This window comes from Lipomyces oligophaga, assembly GCF_038497815.1.
Source record: "Lipomyces oligophaga strain CBS 7107 unplaced genomic scaffold V1516scaffold_9, whole genome shotgun sequence".
NCBI classification, from domain to species: Eukaryota; Fungi; Ascomycota; class Lipomycetes; order Lipomycetales; family Lipomycetaceae; genus Lipomyces; species [Lipomyces] oligophaga.
In genome coordinates this window covers 173,921-186,924 of record NW_027117793.1, presented here as the reverse complement: position 1 = coordinate 186,924, position 13,004 = coordinate 173,921, and the positions used below count along the sequence as shown (strand labels likewise).

Below are 13,004 nucleotides of genomic sequence, written 5' to 3'. Positions count from 1 at the left end.
CGGCGCCTCCTACAGTTCTTTTATTGATTCTCTCCCATTCTCAATTAGTACGTTCTATTTAGAGGATGTTTTTGCTGGTATTTAGTTAAGACTATTTGGTAGATATTTGCTCGTATACGGTTAGCTGTGACGTAAGCCTACTCTGTAGATTTACTTTGTCGGTTCCGTACTAGAGCTCGATAGATCCTCCAACTGTACTGATTCAACTGTGGCTTCGGGACTGGCTGCATATCCACTTTCCAAATCACCAGATTCACTTGAACTTGGAACAGACGAGTATTTTTGTGCGCGCTTACGGTCCAACATACCTAAACTGTTAAATTTCAAGTCATGGATTTCCAGATCGAGAATTTGTACATACGTTTATGATACCAGCTAGACCCAAGCAGAGAGAGACTCGCACCGGCAACGTTAGCCTGTAAATTAGCTATATAACCTCCGCTAAGGCAGATGTATACGTACGACGATGTCATATGGATCAAAAGTACGTGTCTAGATCTTTAGTTACAAAATCAGCTTGAATCGAGCAGAACATACCGGAACAAGTGTCTGCAGAAACTCGGACCCAATTCCCCCAATAACGATGCACACGATTGTAGTCACATTGATCAATCTTCGTCTCGAGGTGTCAACAATCCAGTAAAATACAGTCTAGATTGTATTAGCACTGTTGTACATCAAGTCACCTATAGATGTACGCTTCCTCTTTGGAGTCCGCCCTTCCATCAATCACGACATACCGTCAACAGAAAAAAGAAAATGAAGTGCAAAAATTTGTCGTTCGGTAAACTAATCGGAGTGAACCCTAGATATGCCATTACAACCGCAATCGCGATAAAAGCTGTCTAATTAGTTCATTGATCAAGTAATTTCACGTCATAGCTTCCATTCGCCTCCTATCCCGTCTTATAACGTTCCTATCCCCACTTAAAGACATTGCTTACCAACTGCAAATCCCTTTCTGATCCTCATCATTCAATCAATTCAATCCTTGTCAATTGACTATTTACGATTTCCTCTTTACTATCAATTTCACAGTCAAATTGTCATGAAATCTAGATAGGTAGCTCGAAGCTACTCAAACCAGCCTCTTCAGCCGCACTATGCTCTTCAGGTTATTCAAATTCATGAGAATCACGTGATATAGAGCCCAAATGCTCTCTGCTTGTGTAGTCGGTTGAAACGATTTTTGGTAAGATATAAATTAAAATGGCGGAACAATATGAATATAAAAAATGAAGACGGAGATACGATAGTGGACCGCATTGAGCGTCAATATTTGCAAAGAGTTGCTGTGAAACGTTTCATATTTGCCGAAACGGATGACGAATGGCAGATTCTAGCGTCTATCCATCACAGGCTGATGAAAGTATTTACGACCGGACTGCCATCTCACAGACTCAACTCCGATTGGCAGATGACAAGGCCAGGACCGTGTTCCAAGAATGCACCTGAATATACACTTGCCGTATTGAAAGCGCTTACTCTTGCACTTGAATCACGATACGAAGCAGTTGATGACGAGATTTTGATGCTTCTAGTCTCATTACTACCCAGAGTCTCGACTACATTTGCGCCCCCCATCCCCGGCCCTGTCGTGTATTTGTTTAAGCATGGTTGTGGTGATCTTCGGTTGTCAGACAAAGTCATTGTGAACGAAACCAGAGGCTTGATCTCCGCATATGGAACTACAGGGTTCCGTACGTGGGAAGCTGCACTCGCTCTGGGCGAATTGCTCGTAGACTCAACTTGCTTAACGGACCCGATATCTGTCGAAGGAAAACGGGTGCTGGAATTAGGCGCTGGGACCGGATTTCTTTCGATTCTGACGGCAAAGATAGGGGCGGCAAAAGTTTTTTCCACCGATGGGTTTGAAGATATTGTCCTTCAAATCAATGAGTGTATAGCTGAAAATTTTGATGACGACACTGTTTTAGAGACAATGATCTATAAATGGGGATTACTGTCCTCGGAGGAAACTTACACTTTTAGTCACCCAGTTGACTTGATCATCGGAGCTGATATAGTAATTGATTTCTGTCTGCTGTGTGTTTACATGTGAAACTAACTAGTTTAGACATTTGACGCCGAATTATGTAGCCTTCTGGTTATCTCGCTCGACAAACTAATATCACTGAACCCATCTGCCAAAGTCATAATCAGCGCAACCATTCGAAATCTCGAGACAATTGGCGTGTTTGAATCACATCTGGAATCATCCAGCATCAAGTTTTCATACACACTTCCTCACAAGCCGACGTATTTCTTTTTTGAAGACAACCCCCCAATTCGTATTTACACTCTAACCCGTTAATGCGCCTGCGCCACTTGATCCATAACTTCCTGGATTTCGGGTACACTATGAAGTTTTTGTTGAATTAGCTGTGTTTTTAGCATCTCATGTAGCAGAGCTCTATCCTGCTCTAATGAATATTTAATTTTGGCCGACGGAATCGGCAAGTCAACAAAAAACGGATCCACTTGTGACTTTAGCACTGCTGTCATATGGTTGTCCGTATTAACTGTTTCCGCATGAAGTGCTTTGACCATGCTTTCCATCGCAGATAAATCAACATTTAGTTGTATATTTGGATCTGGTAGTCGTGGAATTAGTATGTCCGACAACTGGATAACAGCAAAGGCAAGATGAATCAACGAGTGCCGGACGATTGAAATTAAATCACGAATAGTGAACGGATATATCCGGCCAAGCGTTTGTACAACTGCAGGCAAAGAATGCGTATTCTCTCGAGTCAATAAATATATCTCCAAGATGAACGAGACCATTAGCGCGTAGAATCGCCACTGCTGAGTTAGAGAGCACCGTTTCATGACAACCTAAACAGTACTTACAAATCTGCCTTGTTCACGCGGTCTGATCAATGTGATAAATGCTAACATGCCGCTAGAAACGACGTAATGCGGAATGATACTCGCTTGAAATCCCTTCATCAGCGCTTCGGCAGCGGTTTTTGGTAGCGGCTTCCAAGACTGCAAAACTTCTGGTCCGAATCTGTCATACATAAATCTGACGGTGCTATCCGTTAAAGCCGATGAAGCAACTTGTAGTGCCATGTATATCTGATCTGCATAGCCAACCGGGTCTCCTAGCTCTGGTTTCCGTTTATCAGGATGCCATTGTAGCGACAAACTATGAAACGCTCGTCGGATAGATTTAGAGTCTGCAGTGACTGATACGTTGAGCAATTCATAAAAATTACCACCAGATACTGTGATTCCATATATATGGTGAACTACAGCGTACACAGTTACAGTGAGAACCACTATGACTGAACATATCTTGCGGTTGCGGACGAACCGGCTGCTACCTGGCGGTGGTGCTCGTCCTGGCGGATATGATTTTGCAAGTAGAGAACTGAGAATATTTGTAGCTGTCTGAGGAACAACTAGCCAAATTCCATAATCTAGTAGAGATTTTAATGACATCTTGACCGTTTCATGAATTGTGTAATAGGGATTTTCAATACTGCACAATAGAAAGAGAAAGGCTGATGCAAGCAGGTTGATTATATTGGGACTCCTTATTTACTACCCACTCAACACTTTCACCTAAAAATTCACTCCGAATCACAAGCAATGACCGAAGGCCGCTCAGCTAAACGAAAACGAAATGGACTATCTGCTGGTGCTAAAAAGGCGATGGTGAGCATCAGAATCCGTCAAAGTCCAGACCCGCACTCACACGAATTAGTACTATAAAACTGCCGGGTCCACAATACATCCTGGCGTCGGCGGAATTTTCGTCACTTGTAACAGATATCACGAGAAACAGTGTCGTCAAGAACTGATGCTATATTTCCGCGAACTAGCTGACAAGATATATGAGGTAGACAAAGGTATTGACAATGAACAAGCATCAGCCATCGGGGACGACATCGAGACATCGATATTGAAAGAAGTCCAAGCACTTCATGAGATCGACTCAACCTCGTCTCCACTATTTACCCCGATCGACGTCGACTGCGAATGTGTCATTTTCTTCAGGACCAGAAAACCCATTGATCCAGCCTCCTTTGTCCATCGGATTTGTTCAGACGCGTTCTTCTCGAAAGAGAAATCAACCAGACATACACTTCGACTATCGCCTGTCACGCTCACGGCCTCTGCCTCCGAAGATGGTTTGATTGAGCTCGCAAAAAAAGTCCTAAAACCTCATTTTCACGAGAACCCCGAAAACCCCATCAAATTTGCTATCCGGCCTACACTACGAAATCATAGTGTCTTAGACAGAGACACCATCATTAGACTCGTCGCCAACATTGTCGGTCCTAGCCATAAAGTAGATCTGAAACATTATGACAAGCTGATTCTCGTGGAATGTTTTAAAAATATAATCGGCATCAGTGTCGTCGAGGATTTCGAGAAGTTCAAACGGTTCAATCTACAAGCTATTTTCGAAAGTCTCCAGACAAAATAATCATATTCATCTCGTTAATTTCATACTATTCGTACATTACGTCATTCTAATTTCCTCTTTGCTTATGACGCCGTTCTATTCGCAAGGACTCAAACGACTTTGACAGCGCATTCCGTTTCCGTTGCTCATTTATCCAGTTCTCGCTTAATCGTCGCATTCGCACTGCGGCCAATATCATGAATCCTACTGCTCGTAGACTAGGAGGCCCCTGCTTCCTCCGAACGTCAGGATAAATACCCATATCTCGAAGCATTATCAAACTGGCTTGATTGCTATATCATTATTAGTAACTGCCGTCAATTTGACAATCATAATGACCACGACGATTTCAAACTTACCAAGTATCGTAACTACTGATTGTCATCATAAAAAATTGTTTCATGAAAGCTGAATCCTTCCGTACCCATTGCTCTCGGAGAATCCGTGCCTTCAAATATCGGATCTGCACACTCAGAGCATTTAGTTCCGCTCGATGATCGGCTTCTTTTTCGCTGACGATTATATTCATTGCCTCACGAACCATCTTGATATCTTCCTCGTTGGCTGATTGAGTTCGAATTTTATTTGCTGCGACCTGAAGTTTTTTCTTGAAAAATTCTTTTGACGAATCCAAATCTTGTTGAGTACGGGACAGTTTCTTGACTGCTATCGATTTCTCCTCTGTCAATTTCTCAATCTGCGTTCGTAGTTCAAGCTGATTGGATTTATACAGGTTCAACTCATTCTCAACCTCCTTCAATCGCTGCTTCCAGTTTGAATCGATGGATCCCGAAGATGCTACTCGAGTCTCAAGTTTCATAATTTCCGATTCTTTTTGGTGCAACAATTTTTGGGTCTTCTCCAGCTGACCTATTAGCTGTCTATTCCGTTTAGACATATTTTCAGCGCGATGTTGCGCATGAAGCTTCAATTCTCCTTCTTCTTCTAATTGGTGAGTGTAAGATTGAACAGACCTCTCCCCATCCGTATCTGAAAGAGCCTTTAATTTATCTACTTGTGTCCTTAGTTGGATATTGTCATTTCGCAGATTTCGGATTTCGTCTTGTAGTTTGTCATTGGCCGAATCAGAAACGCTACCCCCAAGAACCTCCTGAAGTTCACTCATAGCTTGCTCTGCCTTCCGCCTATACTCCTCAGTTTTCGAGCTGGCAGCTTCAAGCTCAGACCTAAGTCGTTCGACTTCGGAAGATCTATTAGTTACTGTGTCAATCGGATTTGACTCCGCGTTTTGGAATGAGCCAACAGTATCGTGCATCTGGCCAATTTTAGAGTTTGCTTCCGATAGATCAAATCTTAGTTTTTCTAGCTGTTCTTCTTGGCTTTTCACTTCGTTCGAAAGTGACTCGTTTTCTGCTTTCAATTCCTCATTCCGAGCTTCTAGTTCATCAATCATTCTCATGGACTCTTTCAAGTCAGTCTGATCATTTTCGGATTCTTCCAACTGCTGCCTATACTCATCCATTTCATGGCGCAGTTGATCTATCTCCGATTGCGCATCAAAGAGCTTCTCTTCTGTGTGCTTGTGTTCGGCGCGTAATTCTTCGAGTTTAGAACGCTCCTCAGCAGTTAGCTCTTCCTTCGAAAGCTCATCAAGCATTTCCGTCTTTAGTTTAAGCGCTTTCGCCTCAGATTCTTGTAGCAGCCCCTTCAACTTGGAGATCTCTGTTCGCAAAGTGACCTGTTCGACTTTCATTTCTGCGTTTTGTTCTAACGTAGAGCTGACTCCTTCGGGTGAATTGACTTTCAATTGTTCAGTGAGAAAATAAATACGCAATTTTAAGCCGAAATTTTCCTTCTGAATCTCGTCAATTGCCTAACTTTGTCAATATCAGTAATACAAACTTCACTATTAGTTGTGGATTTACCTTCTCCTGCTCTCTCAGCGTCATTACATTTTCTCCATTATTTCCAGGTCGATGTGGAATAGGAGTTGAATGCTGACTGGTCTCGAGATCTTCCGCATTCGAAATACTAACGCGAGTCACTTCTTCCATACTGATAGAAGTATCAGGTAGCCCAGGAGAGTCTAGCTGAAAATTCGGTCTTTGCAGATAACCACCTTTCTCGGTCAGTCCTACCATTCTTTGACTAGCTGCTGCTGACTTCACAGCACTCTGCAATAATGGTGTGAATTCCCGTCCTGTGACTACCGCATTCTTCCGAGTATTCTCTTCACCACCGGTACCAGCCAATCTTCCACTGGCAGTCGTATCCAGAAACCTAGTTTTTTTTCCTGGCGTAGCTGGCTGATTTTGCCGGCCAGTCATCTTTTTTAATGCAGACATTCGTGGCCGTAACGCACTCTGAACCGCGAATGAATGTTCAAGATCTGGAAATGAATGATTCTCCAGATCTTGTAACGGGTTACGCGTCTGGCCTTGTCTATTCACGGTTTCACCTGCCGGCATTTGCAACAGGCACAATCCCCCAAACTTAATTAAATTTGTATGATAAAAATGATAATACCTTGGAAAAATCAAAATCTGGGATGATTGTGTAAACACAGGTTGATGAAGACGCGTTGTTGTCTTCCCAACTCTGGAAGATGTAAACAAGAGCGAACTTATAGAGGGTATTGTATTAAGATCACGTGAAGGGCAAGGGATATCTGATAATAGGATTGACTATCTTATACGAATAGGTTTGGAGATGGTTCAAGTTCATAGTTTCTTTATTAACTTCATGTTGATCGAGCTGTTTCTTTGAAAACAATTCAATAGCTGACTAGTGTGATGTCTGCTTTGCTGACTTCGATCAATCCAAGAGCGCTAAAGTCCAACGCATTAGACAATTTCCTTACACTGCTGGAAACGGTAAGTTGCGATATCCGGCATCATAGCGGAATGCAAAGCTCTGACGAAATCTAAGGTTCGTGGCAAGAAATCAATAGTTTTGGACCGCACTTTATCGGCAGCTCTTAGCTATATTGTCCGATTTTCTGTTCTTCAGGTGAGCACTGGCGGCAGACTCCGTCGACTAGGCATTAATGATGTAGGAACATGGCGTCGAGAACATATTCTGGTTGGACGATGGCCCTCAGAAGGAAACATCGATGAAGAGTATCATTTATGTTATTCGAGGCGATATCAGGAATACTCAGATTGCAAGTGGTAAGTCTTAATTTGAATAACGAGGAGTTAAGCCAACACTGCCAGGCCAAATCAAACAGCTTCTCCAAGATGCCGAAACTGAATACGAGTTCAATATCTTTGTTTATCCCGAGAAAATGCTTTCAGTCGAAAAAGTATTTGAAGAAGAGGGAGTTCTAGGTGATGTCATTATTAGTGAATGGAATCTCGGTTTTATTCCTTTGGAAGATGATCTACTCAGCATCGAGCTACCGGACGCCGGATTTAAAGATCTGTATCTGAATGGACTTCCGACTACGGTGTCATCTTCTGCGCTGGCGCTTCACGCGCTTCAGCAGCAATACGGGTTATATCCGCGAATAATCGGTAAAGGTGATAATGCGAAGAAGCTGTGTGAGTTACTGTTGCGTATGCGACGGGAAGCACTGTCCGCGCCGGATCAAGAATGGGCTAAGGGCGAGGCTTCTGCGTTCGAGCAGCTGATCATCGTTGAACGAGGCACTGACATGGTAACACCGTTGATGACTCAATTGACCTATGAGGGACTCATTGATGAATTATATGGCATCACAAGTTCACAAGCGGACGTTCCCAACGCACTGTTTTCACCTGCAACTTCCAAAACTATATCAAATGGTTCTACACAGATCGGGGATCATAAGACAAGGAAAGTAGTATTAGATTCCAATGATGCATTATACGCGTCTCTTCGAGATTTGAATTTTGCCGTTGTTGGCCCGACGCTGAACAAGTTTGCTCGAAAGTTAAACGAAGACTATGGTGAACGACATCAGGCTAAGACGGTTTCTCAGATAAAGGAGTTTGTGTCGAAGCTCAGCGGCTTACAAGCAGAACACCAGAGCTTGCGGCTGCATACCAATATGGCTGAGGATATCATGAACCGAACCCAGACTGAGTTTTTTAATCGATCTTTAGAGGTTCAGCAAAATCTGGTTGCCTCCGGTTTAGATACGTCGACATTGAACCAGACGATCGAGGAGTTAATGGCTCGAGGAGTGTCACTTGATCACATTTTACGGTTGCTGGCAATCGAGTCACTTACAAGCGGAGGAATTAAAGACAAGGAATACGCACAATTCAAGCGTTTGGTATACACACAATATGGCTTCGAGCATTTATTGACATTCAGCGCATTGGCAAAGTTGGATTTGATTTATTCACGTAGTAGTAAAACCAGCAAAAATGCGCAGAATTTTCAGTTTAGTAATCTTCGGAAAGCTCTCCGTTTGATTGTTGACGATGTCAACGAGCAGAAACCAGACGACATTGCTTATGTCTATTCTGGCTATGCTCCGTTGAGTATCAGACTGGTTCAATATATCATTCAGAAACGTGCATTAGGACCAAAGATTGCTAGTGTCGGTGGATCTGGATGGCGAGGATCGGAGGACTTTCTTCGATACATCATTGGTTCGCAGTTTGATGAGACCCAGAGTAGTGATGATAAATCTGTTAGGTCAAAAGTGCTTGCTGCTGCGCGGAAGGATGTGAAATCGACCGTGGCGATATTTTTTCTCGGCGGTATCACGTTCACCGAGATTTCCGCGCTAAGGTTCATTGCTCGGAAGGAAGCTGACCGTAGAAACCTCATCATCATGACGACTGGAATTATTGATGGGAAACAAATAATCCAAGCGGCGACAGATGGCACACCTTCTATATCATATGGGAGCGAGGTGTCGTCTCCGCCAGGGTCACGAGCTGCATCAATTGTTACAGCTTCTGATACAGCGACAATTGCGTCTACCAATACAACGAGTATATTATAGATTGAAATGGATCTTATTGTTAATATAAAGAAACTTAAAATAGAATGCGTAGTTTTACACTGAAAGGAAGGCCTGGATCGGTTATACTAAGCTCTTGGCCATTTGAAACTAGCTCGCGCAGCGATTTTGTCAAGTTCGGTCTTGTCGACTCCTCTAGTTGCGGAGGTGCTCGGAGATACAACAAATTGTCTGCTGTTCTTAACGACGGTGCTTTGATGCGAACGGTCTGTGTGACCGCCAACTTGTCGATGAATTGTTCAAGCGTCATTGCAGGATCTGCGTAATAGTCGCTCGCGAGATTACCACAAACTGGGCAGTCTTCCTTCTGTTGATGCTCGAAAGTATATGTATATACAGAATCGTTGCCACTGTACATCATATAGTTCGATAAAAATGGGTTGCAAGTTGACGCAAGCTTCAGAGCTTCGCTACAACAAGAGGCTGCTATGATTGCATTGGTTGATGCTATAGCGGGGATGATGTTTTTCGCGACGCCTTGGGTTAGCGAGTAAGTTACGCCGTCAATCTTAAAGTGGGTTGCCCGAGTTAACGCTTTCTCATATAACCATTGAATATGATCTGGATTATCATTATCCAGTTTCTTGTCTTTGGAGTACCAGTTAGTTGGTAATGTGCGCGTGAAGCAGCGGCCATATACATACCAGGGAATAACTTTGGCCATTCCAAGACGAGGGCCCATTCAATACAATGCTCGGGCAATCTAGGCGTATTTGCTATTGTGCATATTGGAAAGGTTTGCTGGGTCCCAAGCATATCAAGCGAGCATTCATAGCACGAAGTGAGAGTCGGCAGAATGACTCTTGATTGTCCCTTAAAACCTTCAGTACCTCCGTCGATCAGTGGTTTTAGACTGTCCGGGTTATTACCATCGACCATATTTACCAGCGTCGCATTGATCCAACGGCGAGCTTCGACATTATCGAGGCCGCAAATGACGATTCCGAACTGCGAATAATATTGCTCATCTTTATCCTGGATCTTACCAAAGTACGGCGTGATAGTCACGCCTTTGACTCTGGCCATGACAAACTCAGCCGCGACTATGGCTTTCGCTTTGCCGACATCTGACTGGCGAAATAGAAACTGTCGGTTCAGATTTGAAATGTCGATTGTGTCCATGTCGATCACATGGATATCTGTGAAGCCTGACAGAGCAAGGTCCTTCAGAATCTCACAGCCCAATCCTCCTGCTCCACTGTCATAGTGAGTATTTCAGGTCTTTTGGATCTCAGTATTTCAAGTACCATACATAACCCTGCAGTAGTTAGAAAAAGCGATTGCTCAAGACACCCAGCCAACTCACAAGATCTTCATGCTGGATACGAAGTCATAAACCTCCGGGCCAGGGACATATTCTGAGTCTGTGTACGGTCCAGCACGACCTAGCATCCGCTTAAGTGCCGATCTTCAACGGTTAGACAAATTTTAGGTGTTACTATATAATTCTACTTGCCTTTTTGCAGTAACCAGCGTCATTCCGATCTATCATGTATTGCAATCTTCATGATGAATAAAGAGTTTGGAGGCAGATGACAAGATATCTTCGAGCCGCGCCTAGATCTCCTCTCAAGCTCTAACTGATTTTTAGCTCTTTAAACCAGATGCAAACATAAATTTATCAATTCCAATAAATATATTAATTAATTGATTGATTAATCATTCAATTATATTCAATCATTGACATGGCACCAAAAAAGGGCGAGAACTCGAAGAAAGTGAGCGAGATCAGTACAAATACAATCTTAATACACCACAAGACTAACGTCACTAGGCGGCAGGAAATGCTCGCAAAGCCGAAGCAGCGGCTGCAAAAAAATCCGCAGCCGATAAAGTGCTCGCTGATGCAGAGGACCGGGAATGGTCAAAAGGTTCTAAGTCGAACGCCAAAAAAGAGGCTGACGACGCGAAAAAGGCAGAGGCAGCACGGAAGAAGAAGGAACGCGATGAAATGTTGAAAGAAGAAATGGCCACCTTGCCGACGAAGCCAAAAGGGACGTCGACTCGTGGACAAGATAAAGTGGCTGGACGACGGGCAGGCAAGATTGATGATTTCTTGAGCAACAAGGACCCGATAACTTTGAATGCGTCTAACATTGACGATGCACTCGATGCGTTATCGATTTCAGGCGCCGGTGCAGGTTCGAAGGGTGCTAAAGACGGCGTCGAGCGACATCCTGAGCGTAGATATAAGGCTGCATTGCTGGCCTATGAAGAGAGACGGTTGCCAGAGGTTAAGGAAGAACATAAGGGACTACGTTTGAATCAGATGAAAGACCTTATTAAGAAGGAGTTTGACAAGTCGGAAGAAAATCCGTTTAATCAAGTGACTGTACGACACAACGCTACACGAGATGAGATTACGGCGGTCAAGCAGGGCATTAAGAACGCTACTGAGCGACGACTTGCTTCGAATAATTGATCAGTGACCCAAACAATTTGGCTAATACCAATTAATATCGATCGCAATATGAAGCGCCAGTTCACATATTGTTAACCAAATAAAATCGGCCATTACAATTGTATATCATAATCTAATCCAAAAGCCAAAATAGACATTACACCTTTCTTGTGTCGGCAAGAATTGTTATTCCCTCCGCAACCCCTCTAGTTACAGCACCAACAACATCGATACCAAATCCCAGAGCCCTAGAACTTGAAGCAGATTTGAAAATTCTATCGACAAGTCCACAAGAAAACGCATAGCTTCGCTCCGATAATTTAAACTGGCGTTCCTTCGACGCGACTTTCCGAAACAAAATGATCGCAACAGGTAAGATGACCTTCAGCGCAATGGCCATGTTGCGGATTGCTTGTACAATCGATTCTTCAATCTGCGATCTGTGCTCTTTAGCAGCTGCAAAGGACCCATCTATAACAATTTCAGAGGGGAGCGCATTGTTTAGCTCGGCTAATTCTGCTGAAGTAAGATTTGTGGGAAGTGATCGAAGTAATTGAGTTAATGATCTGACATAGAGTTGTCTCCCGAGGTCAACATCTGAGTCGATATTCGACTCCAGTTCATGCAATGCAAATATGAGCAGCTGATTCGCTATGACTTTTAGTGAAATTCTCTTTATTTAATTTCAAATATTTACCATGCCGAGCACTGTCAATCTGAATTCCGCCAGCCTGAAACGGCAAAAGTTTCTTGTCTGACAGCTCTGACGGTAGCAAGATCTTCGATGACGACTCTTCTTCAATAGAACTTATTGCTAATCGGCTCCGAACAATGGAAACAGCGTAGCCAATCATGTCCGGATTTTTTCTTGGTGTCGGAGAGCCCTCTGTCTTGCGCAGCGGAAGAAATGCCAGCTTTTGTTGACAGAATTCTGCGGCGCTTTCACATGCTCTACTATGATTCCACTGGGTATATAAAATAATAGTTAACAAATTTTTAATGTAGGTTCATCGTTTTAACGAACTGGATGTGCTCATAAATTTGCTTTGAACTTGGTCACGAACATTCGATAATTTATGGACCATAGTAGATTCTATTTATTACAGCTCTAGAAACAATACAGGCGACAATTTTCAGCATATCTTCCATCTCTTGTCTGATGGCAAAATCGCCGGAGTAACTATCCGATAAGAATAGAAAAATACAATTGAGACTGAGTATATTTCAGAGTTAGACGAAAGCAAGGGACTCGGAGTAAGACTACTGCA

At 43.2% G+C, this 13,004-nt stretch overlaps 9 protein-coding genes across 9 annotated transcripts; 4 read left to right on the top strand and 5 right to left on the bottom strand.

Annotated features, from left to right (window-relative positions):
- Window positions 1-25: 25 nt before the first annotated feature.
- On the bottom strand, window positions 26-1,055 carry V1516DRAFT_681544 (uncharacterized protein). The gene is made up of 6 exons (XM_066923259.1): window positions 945-1,055; window positions 741-841; window positions 538-651; window positions 463-492; window positions 362-416; window positions 26-308 (listed from the first exon to the last, which is right to left on the bottom strand). The coding sequence occupies exons 1-6, from the start codon at window positions 973-975 to the stop codon at window positions 151-153; spliced, it is 489 nt and encodes a 162-aa protein (XP_066775165.1). The 5' UTR covers window positions 976-1,055; the 3' UTR covers window positions 26-150.
- A 167-nt stretch (window positions 1,056-1,222) lies between these two features.
- Window positions 1,223-2,062, top strand: V1516DRAFT_687753 (uncharacterized protein; the record flags this gene model as incomplete). Its single annotated transcript, XM_066923748.1, has 1 exon — window positions 1,223-2,062. One exon carries the CDS (start codon window positions 1,223-1,225, stop codon window positions 2,060-2,062), a length of 840 nt encoding a protein of 279 aa, XP_066775164.1.
- A 69-nt stretch (window positions 2,063-2,131) lies between these two features.
- On the bottom strand, window positions 2,132-3,600 carry V1516DRAFT_578211 (uncharacterized protein). The gene is made up of 2 exons (XM_066919252.1): window positions 2,854-3,600; window positions 2,132-2,805 (listed from the first exon to the last, which is right to left on the bottom strand). The coding sequence occupies exons 1-2, from the start codon at window positions 3,445-3,447 to the stop codon at window positions 2,311-2,313; spliced, it is 1,089 nt and encodes a 362-aa protein (XP_066775163.1). The 5' UTR covers window positions 3,448-3,600; the 3' UTR covers window positions 2,132-2,310.
- Window positions 3,598-4,438, top strand: V1516DRAFT_666578 (uncharacterized protein; the record flags this gene model as incomplete). The annotated part of the gene is made up of 2 exons (XM_066920755.1): window positions 3,598-3,663; window positions 3,713-4,438. 2 exons carry the CDS (start codon window positions 3,598-3,600, stop codon window positions 4,436-4,438), a joined length of 792 nt encoding a protein of 263 aa, XP_066775162.1.
- V1516DRAFT_681537 (uncharacterized protein) lies at window positions 4,413-6,935 on the bottom strand. Its single transcript, XM_066923258.1, has 3 exons — window positions 6,304-6,935; window positions 4,777-6,251; window positions 4,413-4,710 (listed from the first exon to the last, which is right to left on the bottom strand). Exons 1-3 carry the CDS (start codon window positions 6,844-6,846, stop codon window positions 4,485-4,487), a joined length of 2,244 nt encoding a protein of 747 aa, XP_066775161.1. The 5' UTR covers window positions 6,847-6,935; the 3' UTR covers window positions 4,413-4,484.
- A 100-nt stretch (window positions 6,936-7,035) lies between these two features.
- Window positions 7,036-9,381, top strand: V1516DRAFT_714116 (Sec1-like protein). Its single transcript, XM_066924327.1, has 4 exons — window positions 7,036-7,251; window positions 7,307-7,387; window positions 7,434-7,548; window positions 7,594-9,381. Exons 1-4 carry the CDS (start codon window positions 7,171-7,173, stop codon window positions 9,315-9,317), a joined length of 2,001 nt encoding a protein of 666 aa, XP_066775160.1. The 5' UTR covers window positions 7,036-7,170; the 3' UTR covers window positions 9,318-9,381.
- Window positions 9,352-10,727, bottom strand: V1516DRAFT_697360 (uncharacterized protein; the record flags this gene model as incomplete). Its single annotated transcript, XM_066924084.1, has 3 exons — window positions 9,352-9,923; window positions 9,980-10,533; window positions 10,642-10,727. The coding sequence occupies 3 exons, from the start codon at window positions 10,725-10,727 to the stop codon at window positions 9,352-9,354; spliced, it is 1,212 nt and encodes a 403-aa protein (XP_066775159.1).
- A 201-nt stretch (window positions 10,728-10,928) lies between these two features.
- On the top strand, window positions 10,929-11,858 carry V1516DRAFT_681530 (uncharacterized protein; the record flags this gene model as incomplete). The annotated part of the gene is made up of 2 exons (XM_066923257.1): window positions 10,929-11,053; window positions 11,110-11,858. Coding segments are annotated over exons 1-2 (677 nt in total), but the record flags the coding sequence as incomplete, so codon positions are not given.
- V1516DRAFT_681528 (uncharacterized protein) lies at window positions 11,714-12,646 on the bottom strand. The gene is made up of 2 exons (XM_066923256.1): window positions 12,434-12,646; window positions 11,714-12,387 (listed from the first exon to the last, which is right to left on the bottom strand). Exons 1-2 carry the CDS (start codon window positions 12,588-12,590, stop codon window positions 11,894-11,896), a joined length of 651 nt encoding a protein of 216 aa, XP_066775157.1. The 5' UTR covers window positions 12,591-12,646; the 3' UTR covers window positions 11,714-11,893.
- Between the last annotated feature and the right edge of the window lie 358 nt (window positions 12,647-13,004).